This window comes from Myotis davidii, unplaced genomic scaffold (assembly GCF_000327345.1).
Source record: "Myotis davidii unplaced genomic scaffold, ASM32734v1 scaffold571, whole genome shotgun sequence".
In the NCBI taxonomy this organism is placed as follows: domain Eukaryota; kingdom Metazoa; phylum Chordata; class Mammalia; order Chiroptera; family Vespertilionidae; genus Myotis; species Myotis davidii.
In genome coordinates this window covers 1,795,275-1,811,682 of record NW_006283136.1, presented here as the reverse complement: position 1 = coordinate 1,811,682, position 16,408 = coordinate 1,795,275, and the positions used below count along the sequence as shown (strand labels likewise).

At 41.8% G+C, this 16,408-nt stretch overlaps 2 protein-coding genes across 3 annotated transcripts in view; both read right to left on the bottom strand.

Moving 5' to 3' along the window:
- Nucleotides 1–5,040, bottom strand: part of RNF168 (ring finger protein 168, E3 ubiquitin protein ligase) — a 21,966-nt gene extending 16,926 nt beyond the window's left edge. Inside the window, exons 1-3 of one of the 2 annotated variants that reach the window (XM_015562493.1) lie at nucleotides 4,763–5,040; nucleotides 4,099–4,408; nucleotides 638–714 (exon numbers count right to left, since the gene is read on the bottom strand). In XM_015562493.1, the coding sequence (XP_015417979.1) occupies nucleotides 638–714; nucleotides 4,099–4,408; nucleotides 4,763–4,876 (501 nt within the window). In that variant the 5' untranslated portion in view covers nucleotides 4,877–5,040. The remainder of the gene's footprint in view (nucleotides 1–637; nucleotides 715–4,098; nucleotides 4,409–4,762) is intronic. The other variant, XM_006753401.2, reaches the window with a different exon arrangement.
- Nucleotides 5,041–10,373: 5,333 nt separating this feature from the next.
- Nucleotides 10,374–11,707, bottom strand: SMCO1 (single-pass membrane protein with coiled-coil domains 1; the record flags this gene model as incomplete). Its single annotated transcript, XM_006753426.2, has 2 exons — nucleotides 10,374–11,082; nucleotides 11,529–11,707. Coding segments are annotated over 2 exons (624 nt in total), but the record flags the coding sequence as incomplete, so codon positions are not given.
- Between the last annotated feature and the right edge of the window lie 4,701 nt (nucleotides 11,708–16,408).

The following is a 16,408-nucleotide window of genomic DNA, read 5'->3' as shown; positions in this document are numbered from 1 at the left end:
CTTGACGCTGTCCCAGAGGCTCCTTACACTATCCTCGCATTTTTGGATTCTTTTTTCATTCCGCCCCTCCGGTTGGGTGTTTTTTGCTTCCTCGGATTTCATATCATTGACTTGATTCTTGCGCTCCTCTGGTCTGCTGTCGGGAGTCTGTATAATATTCTTTATTTCAGTCAGTGTATGCTTAATTTCTAGTTGGTTCCCCATCATAGCATCGATTCTCTCTCCTTTTTCTCTGATTGGATCTACCAAATACAAATACCTTGGATCTTGAATTTCCCAGCCTCCAGAACTATAAGAAATATTTGTTGTTCAAGCCCGCTAAGTCTATGGTATTTTTGTCGTAGCATCCTTAATGGACTAAAACATCCATAATCTACCACAATATTTCTATCCTTTAAGCTCCAAGTTTCAGGAAAAAGAGAATGCTTAGGAATAACTATCACATAAGAGCACCAATAAATTAAAGCTAGTTTGTAACTATTGTGAACACATAAAAAATGGCGCCTTTGTACAGTACATTAAAATTTACATTTCAATATATACTATTTATATAAGCACATAAAACTACATATAAAATGTGAAAATGAAAACACAACAGATAATTTTCCAAAAAACAGAATAACTATTTAATTCCTACCTTGCTTATCTCCTCTTCATATTCTCTTCTCAATTCTCCAGGTTTACTTAACAGGTGAACTGGCTGATAGTCATCAACTGTTCCAGATTAAGAAAGAAAATAATATAAGAGGCAACACAAAATTTTTTTTGGCTAGCTTTGTCTTCCATTAAAACTGTATTAATAGCCCTAGCTGGTTTGGCTCAGTGGACAGAGCGTCAGGCCTGTGGACTGAAGGGTCCCAGGTTCGATTCCAGCTAAGGGCACATGCCTGGGTTTCGGGCTTTATCCCCAGTGGGGGATGTGCAGGAGGCAGCCAATGAATGATTCTCTCTCATCATTGATGTTTCTATCTCTCTTTCCTTCTCCCTTCCTTTCTGAAATCAATGGATATATTTTAAAAAAAAAAACTATTAATATAAAAATGCAGAATTAAAATAAAATGTACAATTATTAACAGCTACAGCAATATCTACTTTATGGAGTTCCATCTTAAAACAAAAAACAAAAAAATAAATAAATAAAAAAGAGAAAAACCAGAGGTTCAAAATGCCACATGAATATGTACACTTAAATCTTTCTCTAGACTCCATTAAAGGAATACAAAGAAAGTAATCCTACACAGCAAAGAGATTAGGAGACGGTCTCAGTAAACAACAAAAAAGTAAAATTTTGTGGAAAATTATTCTTCCATCCCTTTGTTCCAGGATACCCCATGGATACCAAAAACAAAGGATGTTTACATCCCTCTATAAAATACTATAGAGCAATGCATACTATTGGCCCTCCAGATCAGCTGACTCCCAAACTCGGACTGAAACAGCACAAGTATTATTTTTTAAAAAAAAGCTGCAAATAAGTGGACCCATGCACTTATGCAAGGGTCAACTTGAATAAAGGTTGTTCAAAGGTCAACTGTACATTTTGCTGGGATTAGAAAATACAACCACTTTGGAAAATGATCTCACAGCTTCTTATACAACCAAACATACATCTACTCTATCACTGAGCATTCCACTAAGTACTACACAAGAAAAAAATGAAAACATATGACCACAAAAAAACTTGTACAAGAATCTTCATAGCAACTTTATGAAAATACCTGAGGTGCCATCAACTGGAGAACAGCCAACCAAGTATACTACAAACAGAATGATATTTAAAAATAAAAAAATTAATAAACTAGCAATACCCATAACCTAAGGATGAATCCTGAACTTTGCACTGAGTAAAAGAACCTTGCACAAAAGAATACACACAGCATGACTGCTGTTAGGAGTTGAATATAGAAGTCCTAACACCCTGCACCTAAGAATGTGACCTTAATTGGAAACAGTTGTTGTAGATGTAATTAGGTTGACTTCATACTGGAGTAGAGTGGGCCCTTAATCCAGTATCATTGGTGTCCTCATAAGACAGCAGAGACAGGAAGATGACTATGTAAAGACAGAGACACACTGGGATAGGCCATGTGACTTGGAGGCAGAGATTGGGATTATGCAACTGCAAGCCAAGGAACACCATGGACTAAGAAAAACGTGTGGAACAGACGTATGGAAAGATGCTCAATGTCAGTAATCGTCAGAGAAATGCAAATTAAAATCAAATGAGGTATCACCTCATATCTGTCAGAATGGCTTTCATCAATAAATCCACAAATACGAGTGTTGGTGAGGATGTGAAGAAAAGGGAGCCCTCATGCAGTGGTAGTGGGAATGCAGGTTGTTGCAGCCACTATGGAAAACAGTATAGAGGCTCCTCAAAAAAATTAAAAAATGGAAGGGCCTTGCCCTGGCCAGTGTCGCTCAGTTGGGCATCATCCTGTGCACTAAAAGGCTGCCAGTCAGGGCACATGCCCGGGGTTGCAAACTTGATCCCTGGTAGGGAGTGTGTGTACAGGCTGCCGATGGATGTTTTGCTCTTGAATTCATGTTTCTCTCTAAAATTAAAAAAAAAAAAAAAAAGGAATGGCCTTATGCCCCAGTGATTCCACTTCTAGTTTATCTCTGAAGAAACATAAAACACTAATTCAAAATATATGCATCCCTATGTTCACTGAAATGTTATTTCCAATAGTTAGGTGGATAAAAAAGCGTGGTACAGCCTGGCTGGTGTGGTTCAGTAGCTGAGCACTGACTTATGCACCAGGAGGTCACGGTTCGATTTTCCCATCAGGGAACACACCTGGATGTGGACTCCATCCCCAGTAGAGGGGCATGCAGGAGGCAGGTGATTAATATTTCTCTCTCATTGATGTTTCTACCTCTCGAATACTCTCTCTCTTCCTCTCTCTCTGAAATCAATAAAACATATTTTTTTTTAAATCAAAGAATTCTCAAAAAAGGTGAAGGAATTGAGAAGTTGATTGATAATATTGGTAATTACAAAATAGTAATGAGGATGTAAAATACAGCATAGGAAATACAGTCAATAATTGTGTACAGTCAATAATTGTGTAATAACTATATATAGTGCTAGGTGGGTACTGGAAATATTAGGGAAACCCTGTAAAATATATGATTGTCTAAACACTATGCTGTACACCTGAAACTAATACAAAATAATACTGAATATAAACTGTAATTGGAAAAAAAATTAAAGAGAACATGTCACCCTAACTGATTTGGCTCAGTGGATAGAATGTCAACCCACAGACTGAAAAAAGGCAAGCACACCAGAGCAGAGACACCACATTTAAGACAAAAAAAACATTTTCATAGCTTATTGATCCACATAAGTGATCAAGATGCTACAAAGTGTTCCGTTTGGGTCATTCTCAATAGCTGCTGAGTCCACACTGTGGAGGACTTTGCATAGATACGGCTTAACCAGAGGGAACTGGTCGAAGAAAGCTAGTTTAGGATCAATCATTGCACGATTAAGATGGAGAAGTATAAGCAAGTAAGTTAGAGAAAGTAATTGAAAGTAAAAGAAATAGTATTTTTCCTTATTTCTGCTGTTGCTATACTACCACTATTGCTCATCTGAATATTTATACAACTTTTCATAAGAATGAAGACTCAAATTCTTGTTTTATTTTTTTTTCATTTTTAACCCAACAAACACTAACTGAACAGCAGCCTGAGTATTATAACAATGAACGAAATCTTGTCTCTGACTTTACCCCCACTAAATAATTTAGCTCTTTTTTTAATCCTTTAAAAAATGGATTAGCAATAATTTATTTTATTTTTTTAAATATTTTTTTATATTTCATTGATTTTTTACAGAGAGGAAGGGAGAGGGAGAGGGACAGAGAGTTAGAAACATCGATGAGAGAGAAACATTGATCAGCTGCCTCCTGCACACTCCCTACTGGGGATGTGCCCGAAACCAAGGTACATGCCCTTGACCGGAATCGAACCCGGTATCCTTCAGTCCACAGACCGACGCTCTATCCACTGAGCCAAACCGGCTAGGCCTTTTTATTCATTTTTAAAAGGATTTTGTTTTCGTCAACAAACACGCTGGGTTTTACTCACCGGTGTCTTCTAATTCTTGCCCAGAGGCTCTAAGCTTGCATTCCTTTGGGTAGTGTTTCTGAATTACCTCCCACAGTTCCTTATTGATGAGAGAATTTCTTCGAGTGTGATACCGGGTCCACGAAGAGACCCGACGCCGACAGAAGGGACAGCATAGGTTCGCCTTCTCCACAGTCGACTGGAAGCATGCATTACAGAGCGTGTGGTTACAGGGCAGTGTCACCGGCTCCATGAAGATTTCCATGCAGATCCCGCACTGGCATTCCGACAAGGAAGGGATGGCATCTTGAGGTACAGCCATTTTAATATGCTAAAAAGACATAGTCAACATCAACGCCCGAAAGACAAAGAAGAGTATTTCCGGCCCAACCAAGGGGAAATGAAACGAACAGTTTTGTGTTTGAATATTATGCCCAGCAGCGTATCAGGATTCACAGGCTGTTAGCATCAAACACGTCCTGAAGCCAAAGGCGCTCTGCGGGCCAGGTAAGCAACACTACCCTGAAGGCTGTGTTTGTCCCTGTTTAAGCCAAACGTCTGGTAAGAAAATAAATGAACGAGTCCGTCCAGAGGTTTTAATGTAACTACTTCCGCAGCGCAGCCGGGGGACTCCCGCCCTCGGGCGAGGGGGCAAGCGTGTGACAGGTCCCCTCCTCCCGCTTACCAGGTGAGGATGCTCCCGCCGCCGTCCAGGCAGCAGCCTCGGGGCCACCGTCCCGGAAAGGACCCTGCTTCCGCGGGGACTTCTGGCTCCGCTGGAGGACTTCCGTTTCACCATCGCTGCGGGGTCAGCGCGCGAACCCCCGCGTCCCAGCTTTCCGGCATCTGGGGCGCTCGGAGGCCGCGTCTCCCCTCGCTAGAGGCAGCTAAATAGCTACATCCCATCGGTGGTGCCGCAGCAACCCGACAAGGGCTGGTGACGTCACAACTGCCCGCCGAAAGGGGCCCCGCCCTCCCAGGAGCCGCCCAATGGCAGAGGCCAGGAACGCTGTGCAAGGCGGGACTTCCGGGGCTGGAGCGCGCCCATCTCGCTCCACCAGGCGGGAGAAGTCGCTGCTTCAGCCTCTTAGCCCCTCCTACTTCCGCTTGGGGGAGTCCGCATTTCCCCTGCATTTTTCTGCTCTAGGAGGCTGCGGGGAAAGGGAGCATTATCGTCTGTGGTCAGAAAAGGGGAACCTCCAAACAAATTTTAAAGTTTCTTCCCGTACTCTTCAAACTACTTTTCTGTTTCTGTTAATTTGTAACTAAGCCTCTTAGATTGTTATCCGCAGTTTTTAAAATATAGTTTATTGATTTTTACAGAGAAGAAGGGAGAGGGATAGAGAGTTAGAAACATCGATCAGCTGCCTCCTGCACACCCCCCACTGGGGATGTGCCTGCAACCAAGGTCCATGCCCTTGACCGGAATCGAACCTGGGACCCTTCAGTCCGCAGGCCAACGCTCCATCCACTGAGTCAACTATCCAAAGTTTTTAGAAAAGCAGCTCTGAGGTTGATCTTGGGGAAAGGTTGTGATCAGAGAATCTGCAAACTTGTATAATTTATAGAAGCACTTACTATCCCCTCCGTAGCCCAGCCCCTTATCAGATTTGCCTTTCATAGGTAGGTTCTTCTAGGATTGCCGGCCGCAAGGCTGCTTCTATCCTGAGACTCAGCAGTGGTGTGCATCATATATAATATAGTATTTTATTATTAAATCAACCTAGAACAATCAAAATTATTAGGAGGCCAAAGGCAAAATAGTTCAACATCTTGGCATTAAGTTCTTGTGCTGACAACTGGTCCTGTGGTTGGCAGTTAGACAGGAGCAGAGAAAGGAGATGGGCCAGGTACAGTAAGTAGGTCACCAGAGTGGAAAGCTCTGGGTGCCTAGGAAGGGACAATTGTAGGGTGGGACCTCATTCCCTAGCATGCAGTTTAGACCTCCCTGACCTTTCATATCACTGGTCATTCGGTTTAGACCCTCTGACCTTTCCTCTCTAGAAATAACATCTAGGCCTCAGTTGGATTTTAGCTCCAGGACCAAGAAAAGCAGCAAAACCAGAGAAGCAGCACCATGGCTGATCTTAGGACCAGCTGCATTGAATAATAACCTGCTGCCCTGGCACTGACCAATCAATCAGTGGAGACCTAGCCCTTGAAAGGACACACCTGGAAAGCTGATGAATATTCTATTGAAATCCTCCCCTGGGACCTCCCTAAGATTTCCACCCTTAAAACCCGTAGGAGGAGCACGCCAGCCAGCAATCCCTTCCTGGATCATGCCAGCCCCTTTCCCTATCATCTCCCACCCCGACCCCCACCCCCACCCTCAGGCAAGTCACCTTTACCTTCCTCACTTCTAAGCTTCAAAGGCCCTTCCTTTGCCTCTATAATTCGTTCCTAAGCCCATTTCTACTAATTACTTCTACCTCCGTGATTTTCCAAAACATGTTCTCTTAATGTTTGAATCTTGCCTCTGCCCCCCCCCTCAGGCAAGTCACCTTTACCTTCCTCACTTCAAAGCTTCAAAGGCCCTTCCTTTGCCTCTATAATTCGTTCCTAAGCCCATTTCTACTAATTACTTCTACCTCCGTGATTTTCCAAAACATGTTCTCTTAATGTTTGAATCTTGCCTCTGAATTCTTTCCTAGCCAGAACTCAAGCACTGAGGTTGATGAACCCAGGTCTGGGCTAACACCTGGTGCGGTTCCAGGCTGTAACAGAGGGAGCCAAAACAAGCAGGTACTGTAGGTCTTTGGTAAAAGGTGTTTTTTTTTAATGAATCTTTTTTAAATTATATTTTTTATTGGTTTCAGAGAGGAAGAGAGAGAGAAACATTAATGATGAGAGAGACTCATTGATCAGCTGCCTCCTGCATGCCCCACACTGGGGATCAAGCCCACGACACAGGCATGTGCCCTTGACTGGAATCAAACCCGGGACCCTTCAGTCCGCAGGCCGACGCTCTATCCACTGAGCCAAACCAGCTGGGGCTTGTCTTGTTTTAATATGGGTTCAGAAACCTTTGTTGCCATCTAATTGTCCATTGTATCAATCCATTAACCCAGAATTCCAGCTCCCTAATAGGGTTTCAACCTACTTTTCCCATGGAATCTTCCATTATGCTTTGAAACATTCAGCTATTCTCTGTTTGCTGTCATCTTGTGCTTTCAGGTCATTGCTTTCTCAGTTCATCCTAAATGAGTCGGTTTCTGGTTTGCCTACTTCAAGGATCAACTCAATGTACTTTTCCAGGAAGCGTTTCTCCATCACAAAGTGATATCCCTCCTCTGAAGTCATCCAATCATATTGAGACAGGCCAGTAAGCCAGGACAAATGGAATAGGGAAATTGAGACAGATAGCTAAATAAACTAGTAGAGCAATTTACAGCAGATCCATAAAAATAACATCTAGGCCTCAGTTGTATTTCAGCTCCAGACCCAAAAAAGCAGCAAAACCAGGTGGGCTGTGATTCCCTGACATTGACCAATCAGTGAAGACCACAGCTCTGGAGGAGCACACCTAGAAAATTAATATTCTACTGAAACCCTCCCCTGAGATCTCCCCTAAGATTCTGGCCATCACCTTTGAGAAAGAGAGAAAGCCTCAACACGAAGGACCCAGCTGGACAAGTGTGTCTCAGTGGTTAAGCCTCAACCTATGAATTAGGAGGTCACGGTTAGGTCAGGACATGCCCCAGTTTCGGGCTTAATCCTGAGAGGGGAGTTTGGCAGTTGATCAATTATTCTCTCTCATTATTGATGTTTCTATCTCTCTCTCCCTCTCCTTTCATCTCTGAAATAAAAAAAATTTAAAAGAGAGACAAAGGCCCTAGCCGGTTTGGCTCAGTGGATAGAGATTCGGCCTGAGGACTGAAGGGCCCTGGATTAAATTCCACTCAAGGACACACGCCTGGGTTGCAGGCCCGATCCCCAGTAGTGGGTGTGCAGGAGGCAGCTGATCAATGATTCTCTATCATCATTGATGTTTCTCTCTCTCTCTCCCTCCCCCTTCCTCTCTGAAATAAATAAAAATATATCTTAAAAAAAAAAACACACACAACACAAAGGACCCAGAGCAGCCCCCATCATTCCATTTCCCCTTTTCTTCCCTACTTTCCCCCATAGGCATGCACCTCCTAAACTCTAAGGGACCCCACGAGACTTGCAACCTGAGGAGCTTTGGGCAGCAGCAGCTCATTGGAGGCTAGTCCCCTTGAACCTGTTCCCAAGGCCCCCTTTTCTCTGACTTCCCAGAAAGCTAAGGCAGCCCAGCCTATGCTCTCCTGTTGCTTCTTCTATAGTAAGCCCTTTCTTGTCTCACTGTCCCCGGCTCTAATAAACGCTCCCATAGTCATCTGAACTTGTGTTGTGAAATTTTCCTGCGCGAAGTCAAAAACCCACACACTACCGGTCAGCCCTAGACAGACCCACTCAGGGACAGGTTCCCTTTATGGTATCAATATATCCCCTAGTGATAGTTTATGTCATAGTTTTATTTAATTTGTGCATTTTGAGCCCTGGCTGAGTAGCTCAGTTGGTTAGAACATTGACTCGATATCCCAAGGTTATATGTTCAACCCTGTTCAGGGCACATATAAGAATCAACCAATGAATGCATAAATAAGTAGAATAACAGATCAATGTTTTTCTTTTCCTTCCTCTAAAAGTCAATAATTTTTTTAATTCTTGCAATTTGATTTCTATTTTTAGAAATCGTCTGTAATGGATACATTTTATATGCTTCTTCAGATTTCCTTGGCCTTGTCCCTCGGTCTGCCTGAGGGACATTCTTGAAATCTGTCTCCTCCTGCCACTTTTGAACTCCTGTGAAACACTTCACTGAACAATGCAGGCTCTGACTGGCCTGTGACTGCTGGGAGGGCTTAGATGATGCATCCTGGAAGTATGGGGTGTCACTCTCATGGAGCAAACTTTGGCCAATTGAAAACATAGAAATTTTCTTTTTTCCAAGGCATGGTTCCTTCAAACGATGTGTTTCGAGAAGGACCAGATTGAGCAGATATATCTGCCAAGCAACCTGCTGTATCTCTTGTGGCTCATTTTCAAGGAGGGGCCAGCAAGGTAACATATCACCTTGTATTACTTATCTTTCTCTACCTAGCATCCTTCCAGAGTGTTACTGGATTCTCACTGTCCTGAATTTGTACCTCCCAAAAAAAGCATCAGCAGTTAACATTTACCTGGAGGACAGGACCCACACTTTTTGTTGTTGTTGTTAATCCTCACCCAAGGATATTTTTCCATTGATTTTTTATAGAGAATGGAAGAGAGAGGGAAAGATAGAGAGAAACATGGATGTGAGAGAAACACATCGATTGGTTGCAAACCCTGACCAGGGCCCAGGCTGGGTAGGAGTTTGAAACCAAGGTATGTGCTCTTGACCGGAATTGAACCTGGGCCCCTTTGGTCCGCAGGCCTACACTCTATCCACTGAGCCAAACCGGCTAGGGCAGGACCCACATTTTTAAATGTTTTTGTTGCAGCACCTAGCGCATGGCATTTGGTGTTCAATAAATGTCATAGATATATGGCCAATGTGTGTGAATTCCCTTTCTGATATAAATAACTGTGATACTGTACTAGAGAGAAAATGTACATCAATATATAATATAAGGGATTTTTATTGTTTTGTCTTTTAATAGATAATACTTTTACATGGTTCAAGATTCAAAATGTATATATGCATTAACAAGATTTCCTCCTATCTTTGACCCGCTAGCTTCTTAGTTTTCTTCCTTAAGACAACCAATGTTCTCACATTCTTTTTTTTTTTAAATATATTTTATTGATTTTCCACAGAGAGAAAGGGAGAGAGATAGAAAGTCAGAAACATCGATGAGAGAGAGACATCGATCAGCTGCTTCCTGCACATCCCCCACTGGAGATGTGCCTGCAACCCAGGTACATGCCATTGACCGGAATCGAACCTGGGACCTTTCGGTCCGCAGGCCGACGCTCTATCCACTGAGCCAAACCGGTTTCGGCAATGTTCTCACATTCTTATGTATCTCTCCAGAAGAAGTTTATAAAGTTTACGGATATATTAGCTTATGTATGTGTATATATACATATGTGTTTGTCCCTTTTTCCATTTAACAATATATTTTGGAAATACATATTTTATTTTTACTTTTAAAATATATTTTTATTGATTTCAGAGAGGAAGGGAGAGGGAGAGAGAGGAAGAAACATCAATGATGAGAATCACTGATTGGCTATCTCCTGCACGCCCCCTACTGGGGATCGAGCCCACAACCTAGGCATGTGCCCTTGGCTGGAATCAAACCTGGGACCCTTCAGTCCACAGGCAGACGCTCTATCTATTGAACCAAACCCAAAGAGCTTCTTCATTCTTTTATATCACTATACAGAAATATCCATTGTATCAATTTATCATAATTTCTCTAATACTCTCCCAACTTTTGCTATAATAAAAATACCGTAAGTCCATAGCAAAATTGTATATACATATTTTTTTCCCATTTACAAGATGAATTACTGGAAGTGGAATTGCTATGTCATAAGGGAACAGGTTAGTTTTTGACAATTGGCATCAACTCTTTTAGGGATGACTTTTTCTCTTCAGGGGCTGTCACTGCTTTCCCCTTCTCAATGAGCTGGACAGCCATCAGCAAAGCATTCTGCAGAGCCTGGTTCTTTACCATGTTGGTGATCATAAAAGTGACATCCCTGATGTACATCTGTCTCACTTTGGCACTGTAGTGTTCTGCCTTGTTACCATGCGCAATAAAGAAGGTACAAAGTGCTGTGGTATCTCTTTCTTGCAGCCCACACTCCTCCAGGACAGATTCCCATGCGACTCTAATGCGCTTGTTATTGAGTTTTCTTCTAAGGACGGAGGCTAAGGTAGGAAGACTTCTCACCAGGTCTGGCAGCTTCTCAAGCACATGAGTGTGCAAGTAGATGAGTACTTCCACGACATAGCTGTATATAATATTTAATTCCATTGAAGTGAACCTACAAAGAAGGGAGAGCTTCTAAAGCAGAAGAATACTTTGTGTTCAAATATAAATAAGTTCTATTAGGATAGCTCCAAGAAGTGCAAACCCACTAGGAGAACCAGCTGTTGTATTTTAGAAAACACTTTAGAAATCAGACCTGTGCTAAACTGGATACCTAAGTTCTCCAGCCACCCATACTATAAGTTTCTCAATGGCAGAGGAGATATATTATCCATCTCTGTGTTAGTAAGATTTTGGCAAGCAAGAAACTGTTGATGAGTACTGCAGTGCCTGGCATATAAACAGGTACTCAAATTAATATTTTTGGAATAAATGAACCTATGAATATGTGGTTTCTTCACAATCCATTGCTGGAACCACATTAAGAAATTCAGTTTTAGAATGACCGTGCCATTCTCACAATGCCACAAAATTCCACTTGATTTCTCACTGAATACTCACTTGAGTGCCAGAACTGCTGTCCACAGCTCATCTTGGGCTGCCTGGCTTGCCAGCATTTTGCTATGATGTTCAAATTTCTGTGTCAGATTATCCTTGGTCAAGTCCAGTTCTTTAAACTGTGCTTCTAAAGCTTGGAGTTTGTGGTCTACTCTATAGGGTAAAAGAATCAGGGGGTTGGTTCAAGTCAGGGAACAAAATTAAGGTGTTGCCTAAGATGAGAATGTATTATTTACAACCACTACCCAAGTTGGGTAGCTATTTGCCATTCTCTCTATCCATCATCCTAGTTCTTGCATTCCTTATATTGCCAAACTTTTGAATTGTCTACTTGAGTTCATTTGTCCTGTTTTATCTTTGTATTGTACTTTAGACTTTAAAAAGTATTTTATAGCCCTGACCAGTTTGGCTCAGTGGCTAGAGCGTCGGCCTGTGGACTGAAGAGTCCCAGGTTCGATTCTGGTCAAAGGCATGTACCTTGGTTGCGGGCACATCCCCAGTAGGGGGTGTGTAGGAGGCAGCTGATCCATGTTTCTCTCTCTATCTCTCTCCCTTCCTCTCTGTAAAAAAATCAATAATATATATATATATATATTAAAAGTATTTTATACAGCCCTTGGCTGGAGTAGCTCAGTTGGTTGAGCCTTGTCCCATGCACCATAGGGTCGCTGGTTCAATTCCCGATCAGGGCACATGCCTTGGTTGGGGGCTCAATACCTGGTGATGGGCAGTAGGAGCAGCCAATCAATGTTTCTCTCTCTCCATTCTTCTCTCTCTAAAATCAATACAAACATATCTTTTTTTAAAAAAGAAAAAAATAGTATTTTATACAAGCATTACTTTGAGTCTCACAACCACCATAAGAAGTGAAATAGTCATTTCTACTATTTTACAGATAAAGATATTAAATATCAAAAAGATTGAGACCTCCCTGGCCAGTGTGGCTCAGTAGTTGAATGTCGACCTCTGAGCCAGGCAGTCACAGTTGGATTCCCAGTCAGGGCACATGCTCGGGTTGCAGGCTCAATCCCCAGTGGGGGGTGTGCAGGAGGCAGCTGATCGATGATTCTCTCTCATCATTGATGTTTCTAGCTCTTTCTCCCTCTCCTTCTTCTCTGAAATCAATGAAAATATATTTTTTAAAAAGATTGAGACCTAATGTCATATAGTTAGCTAGTGCTGGAACCAGTATTTAATAAGACTGCTTTCTCTACCCGATTCTGTTTGAATCCTATCCTTCCTTTAAGGATAAGCTCAAAGTCCACTGCCTGCTTGAATCCCCAGACTGTCTACCTGAAGATCTCCTCCCTGCATACTTTATTCTCACAAGGACTACCTCTATCACCTGTCACTGCCACCTACTGCTTTATTTTGAGTTAGTTTTTCATAAACAAAATTGTACGCTCTTGGAGGGAGGGGTTCAGAGTCTTTTTCTTGTACTTTTTTTTTTAGAGAGGGGGAAGTGAGGGAGAGGAAGAGAGACCTGTAATCAGCCTAGCTGGATCCCTGCTATCAATTTCTGCAACATCCAATCCATCCTCCCGAAATATGCTCCTGAAACACACTTCCGATCATGTCCTTCAACTTTTTTTTTTTTTCAAAAGCAAAGAGTCATTTATTTCAAACCTAGGTTTGGCTCCCCTGCCCCCGCTTACTGGCACAGCAGCAGGTGGCAGAGAGAGAGCAAACTCTGTGTGGAGAGAGGTTTTATAGGGGGTTGGAGTAAGGGGAGGAGAAGTCCTTCAACTTTTTATGCCACCGTGACTTGCCCAGTGATACTGTTAGATCCAAGCTGTATCTCCTCAGGAGGAAACATAAAGTCCTTTACCCTGTGCTCCCATTTTTGCCACTCCTCTCACAGCCTAGCCACCAATCATTGAGACATCTAGCTACTGACTGAATACGGTATGCGATTCCAAGCTTATATGGCTTACATATACGGCTTCTCCAGTCTAGAGTTCCCTTCCATATTTTTCTTATAAACTCTTACTCACACTTTAAGATCTAGCTTAAATGTTCTCTATGAAGAATTCCTTTTCCTAGAATAAAAGACAAAATTAATTGATCCTCTCTTTATAGCCTTTCAGAACATGACCATTATATGGCCAATCACAGTAAATTTTAAGTATTTTTGAATACTCTTGTTATCCCTACAGGCTGTACCATCAGAGCAGAAACCACATTTCATTTATTTTTTACCTACCATATAGCACCTGCACTAATTTAATGGAATTCTTGTACCTGGGAGTACATTTTTCTTTATTATTAACTTACATATTTCTTTTAACCTGGAAGACTTAAACCACTTTAACAGACATAGAAGTCTAATTGGCATGTCTATAGTTCTTTGCCTATTTTTAATCCTTATACTTCTTTAACCCACCTTCCCAGTAAAGAAGGCCTATACTTGCTCCCTCCCTGTAGCCCTTAGCGACCTTTTCATCGTCTCTTTCAAGGATATCAGGGTTGCGGTTTCATTGTTCATCTTCTTAAGGCAAAATGAAAGGAAACAAAAGCAAAACAAAAACCCAATAGAGGTTTGAATCCAGGATTTCCTGCTGTCTTCCACTCAGCAACAGGCACCACCAGCGTATTAGATCTGAATTCTGCCTGAAAGGTCACTCAGTACAAGAAGCTTTTAATAGCTTGTACATCCAAATATAGTTTCAAAGAAATGATCGTGTGGACGCAGGTGTCTTGGAATTCACTATGATGTTTGCCTCTGAAAAATGAGCTGTAGTACATCAACAAAGCACAAAAAACAGATGTAATTGTGGTTCTAGTAAGTATGTTCTGGTAAATGTATATATGGATACACAAAGGTAGACATATACTAGGATTAAGTTTGATGGAAATATAACTCAAATTTTAACATTATTCAATTATCACCTAAATTAGGGTTAAAGAAAGCCCCAGACCATTTATTGAGAGCTTCTAGTATTAGGTTAGGACTTTACTTTAAAAATGTGGCCCTGGCTGGTGTGGCTCAGTTGGTTGAGTGTCCTCCTGTGCACACAGGTTGCTGTTTGATTCCCAGTTAGGATGAACAAGGAGGTCAGGGCTCGATTCCTGGTCAGGGCACATGCCTGGGTTGTGGGCTCAGTCCCCAGTATGGGGTGTGCAGGAGGCAGCTGGTCAATGATTTTCTCTCATCATTGATGTTTCTATCTCTCTCTCCCTTCCTTTCTGAAATCAATAAAAAAATTTTAAAAAGAAAATATGTATAAAATGTGTGCTAAATAGGTACAGACCATGAAAATAATAGATGAGAGCAGGTCACTGAAGCCTTGTGTAATTCAGAAACGCTCACATTGAAAGTAGGATTTGGGCTTTGCCTTAAAGGAAAAGTAAGTCTCTAGTTATCAGAAAGTAAAGAGAAAGGTGTAACAAACTGGAATAATTGTGTGGGCAAAATTATAGAGGTGGCAAGGTAAATAATGGTTAGGGAAAATTGTGTGGGTATGTCTTCAGCATAAGATTCATGTAAGAAAAAGAAAAACAGCATTTAAATTGATAAATCAAGGGGTTGGATTTATTTATTTCTTGAATAATTTCTTTACTTGTTCAATATTTATTCACCATAAATACCAATTGAATGGATAAAACCTAGGAATGATCAGCACTATTCCTGGTATTGAGAATACAATGATGAGCAAGGCAAAACCCTTGTCATAAGGAGCATACTAGTAAGGAGACAAAATATCAAGGATTACAAAAGAATGAATGGTTCTAGATAGCCTGGTAGGAAGTTTCCCAGTCAGGACATATAGGTAAGATGTAGGTTCTGTAAAGTTAATTAATGGTGTTTAGGACAGATCTAAGTGGAAATAAAACCAGAGGTAGACAAGTCCCTCAGAACACTGCTGTACAGTCAGATATGAGGTGATGAGGGAGTACATTACAAAGAGTGGGAAGGCAAGTGATAGATATGAGAAACATTCTAATTCCCCCCCTGGACTCCTGGGGGTTAGAGTCAGTAAGCTTCACATAAATCTTTAGAAAACTTTGGGAATCAAGTCCCTCCTTGCCTCAGTGGGAATAACCTTGCTAGGGTCTCATTTCCTACCAAGTAGCCATCCCCCCCCCCAACCCCATCTACTTTTATCTCATTAACAGAACCCAAGTTTTGTTCAAGTACTGGGAAGCCATGTGCTTCAGGAAAGCCTGGGCCTCCCCAGTCACAGGGGAGTGAATCTTAACTAGACCAAGCCAATCATATTAATTTTATTATTGTTGCTATTTCTATTGGTTTGTTAATGGGCAGGTGGCAGAATTCTGGCCTATGAAATGTGAGGTCTACTGTGGGGCTTCTGAGATGTTGTTGTTTTTTTTAATTGTGATAAAATATACATAACATAAAATTTACCATTTTGGTGAAGGTGGGTGAAATGTACCAGAAAGTACAAACTTCCAGATATAAAAAAGTCTTGGGTATGTAATGAACAGCATGAAGTCTATAATCCTATCTAATAACAGAGAAACATGGTAATTGGCATACGACCGCCACCCTTCCCATTGGCTAATCAGCGAGATATGCAAATTAACTTCCGGCCAAGATGGCGGCCGGCAGCCAGGCAGCTTAAACTGAACATGAGGCTTGCTTGCTTCAGTGACGGAGGACTCCAACGTTCCCCGCCTGCCTTGCCGGCCTCTGAGCCTGCAGTTTGAACATTGTAATAAAAATAGAAGCTAAACAAAACACCAGTAACCAGCCGGCTGGGATCTCAGAGCTGGAGTTGATACAGAGTTTCGATTATAGAATCGAAACAAACCAGAAACCTACTTTCAGCAGCGGAGGCCTCAGAGCTGGAGCCAAGCCTCAGAGCTAAAGCTGGCTCAGAATTTAAAAAAAGACAAAAAACAAAAGAAAAAAGGAGTGGTTG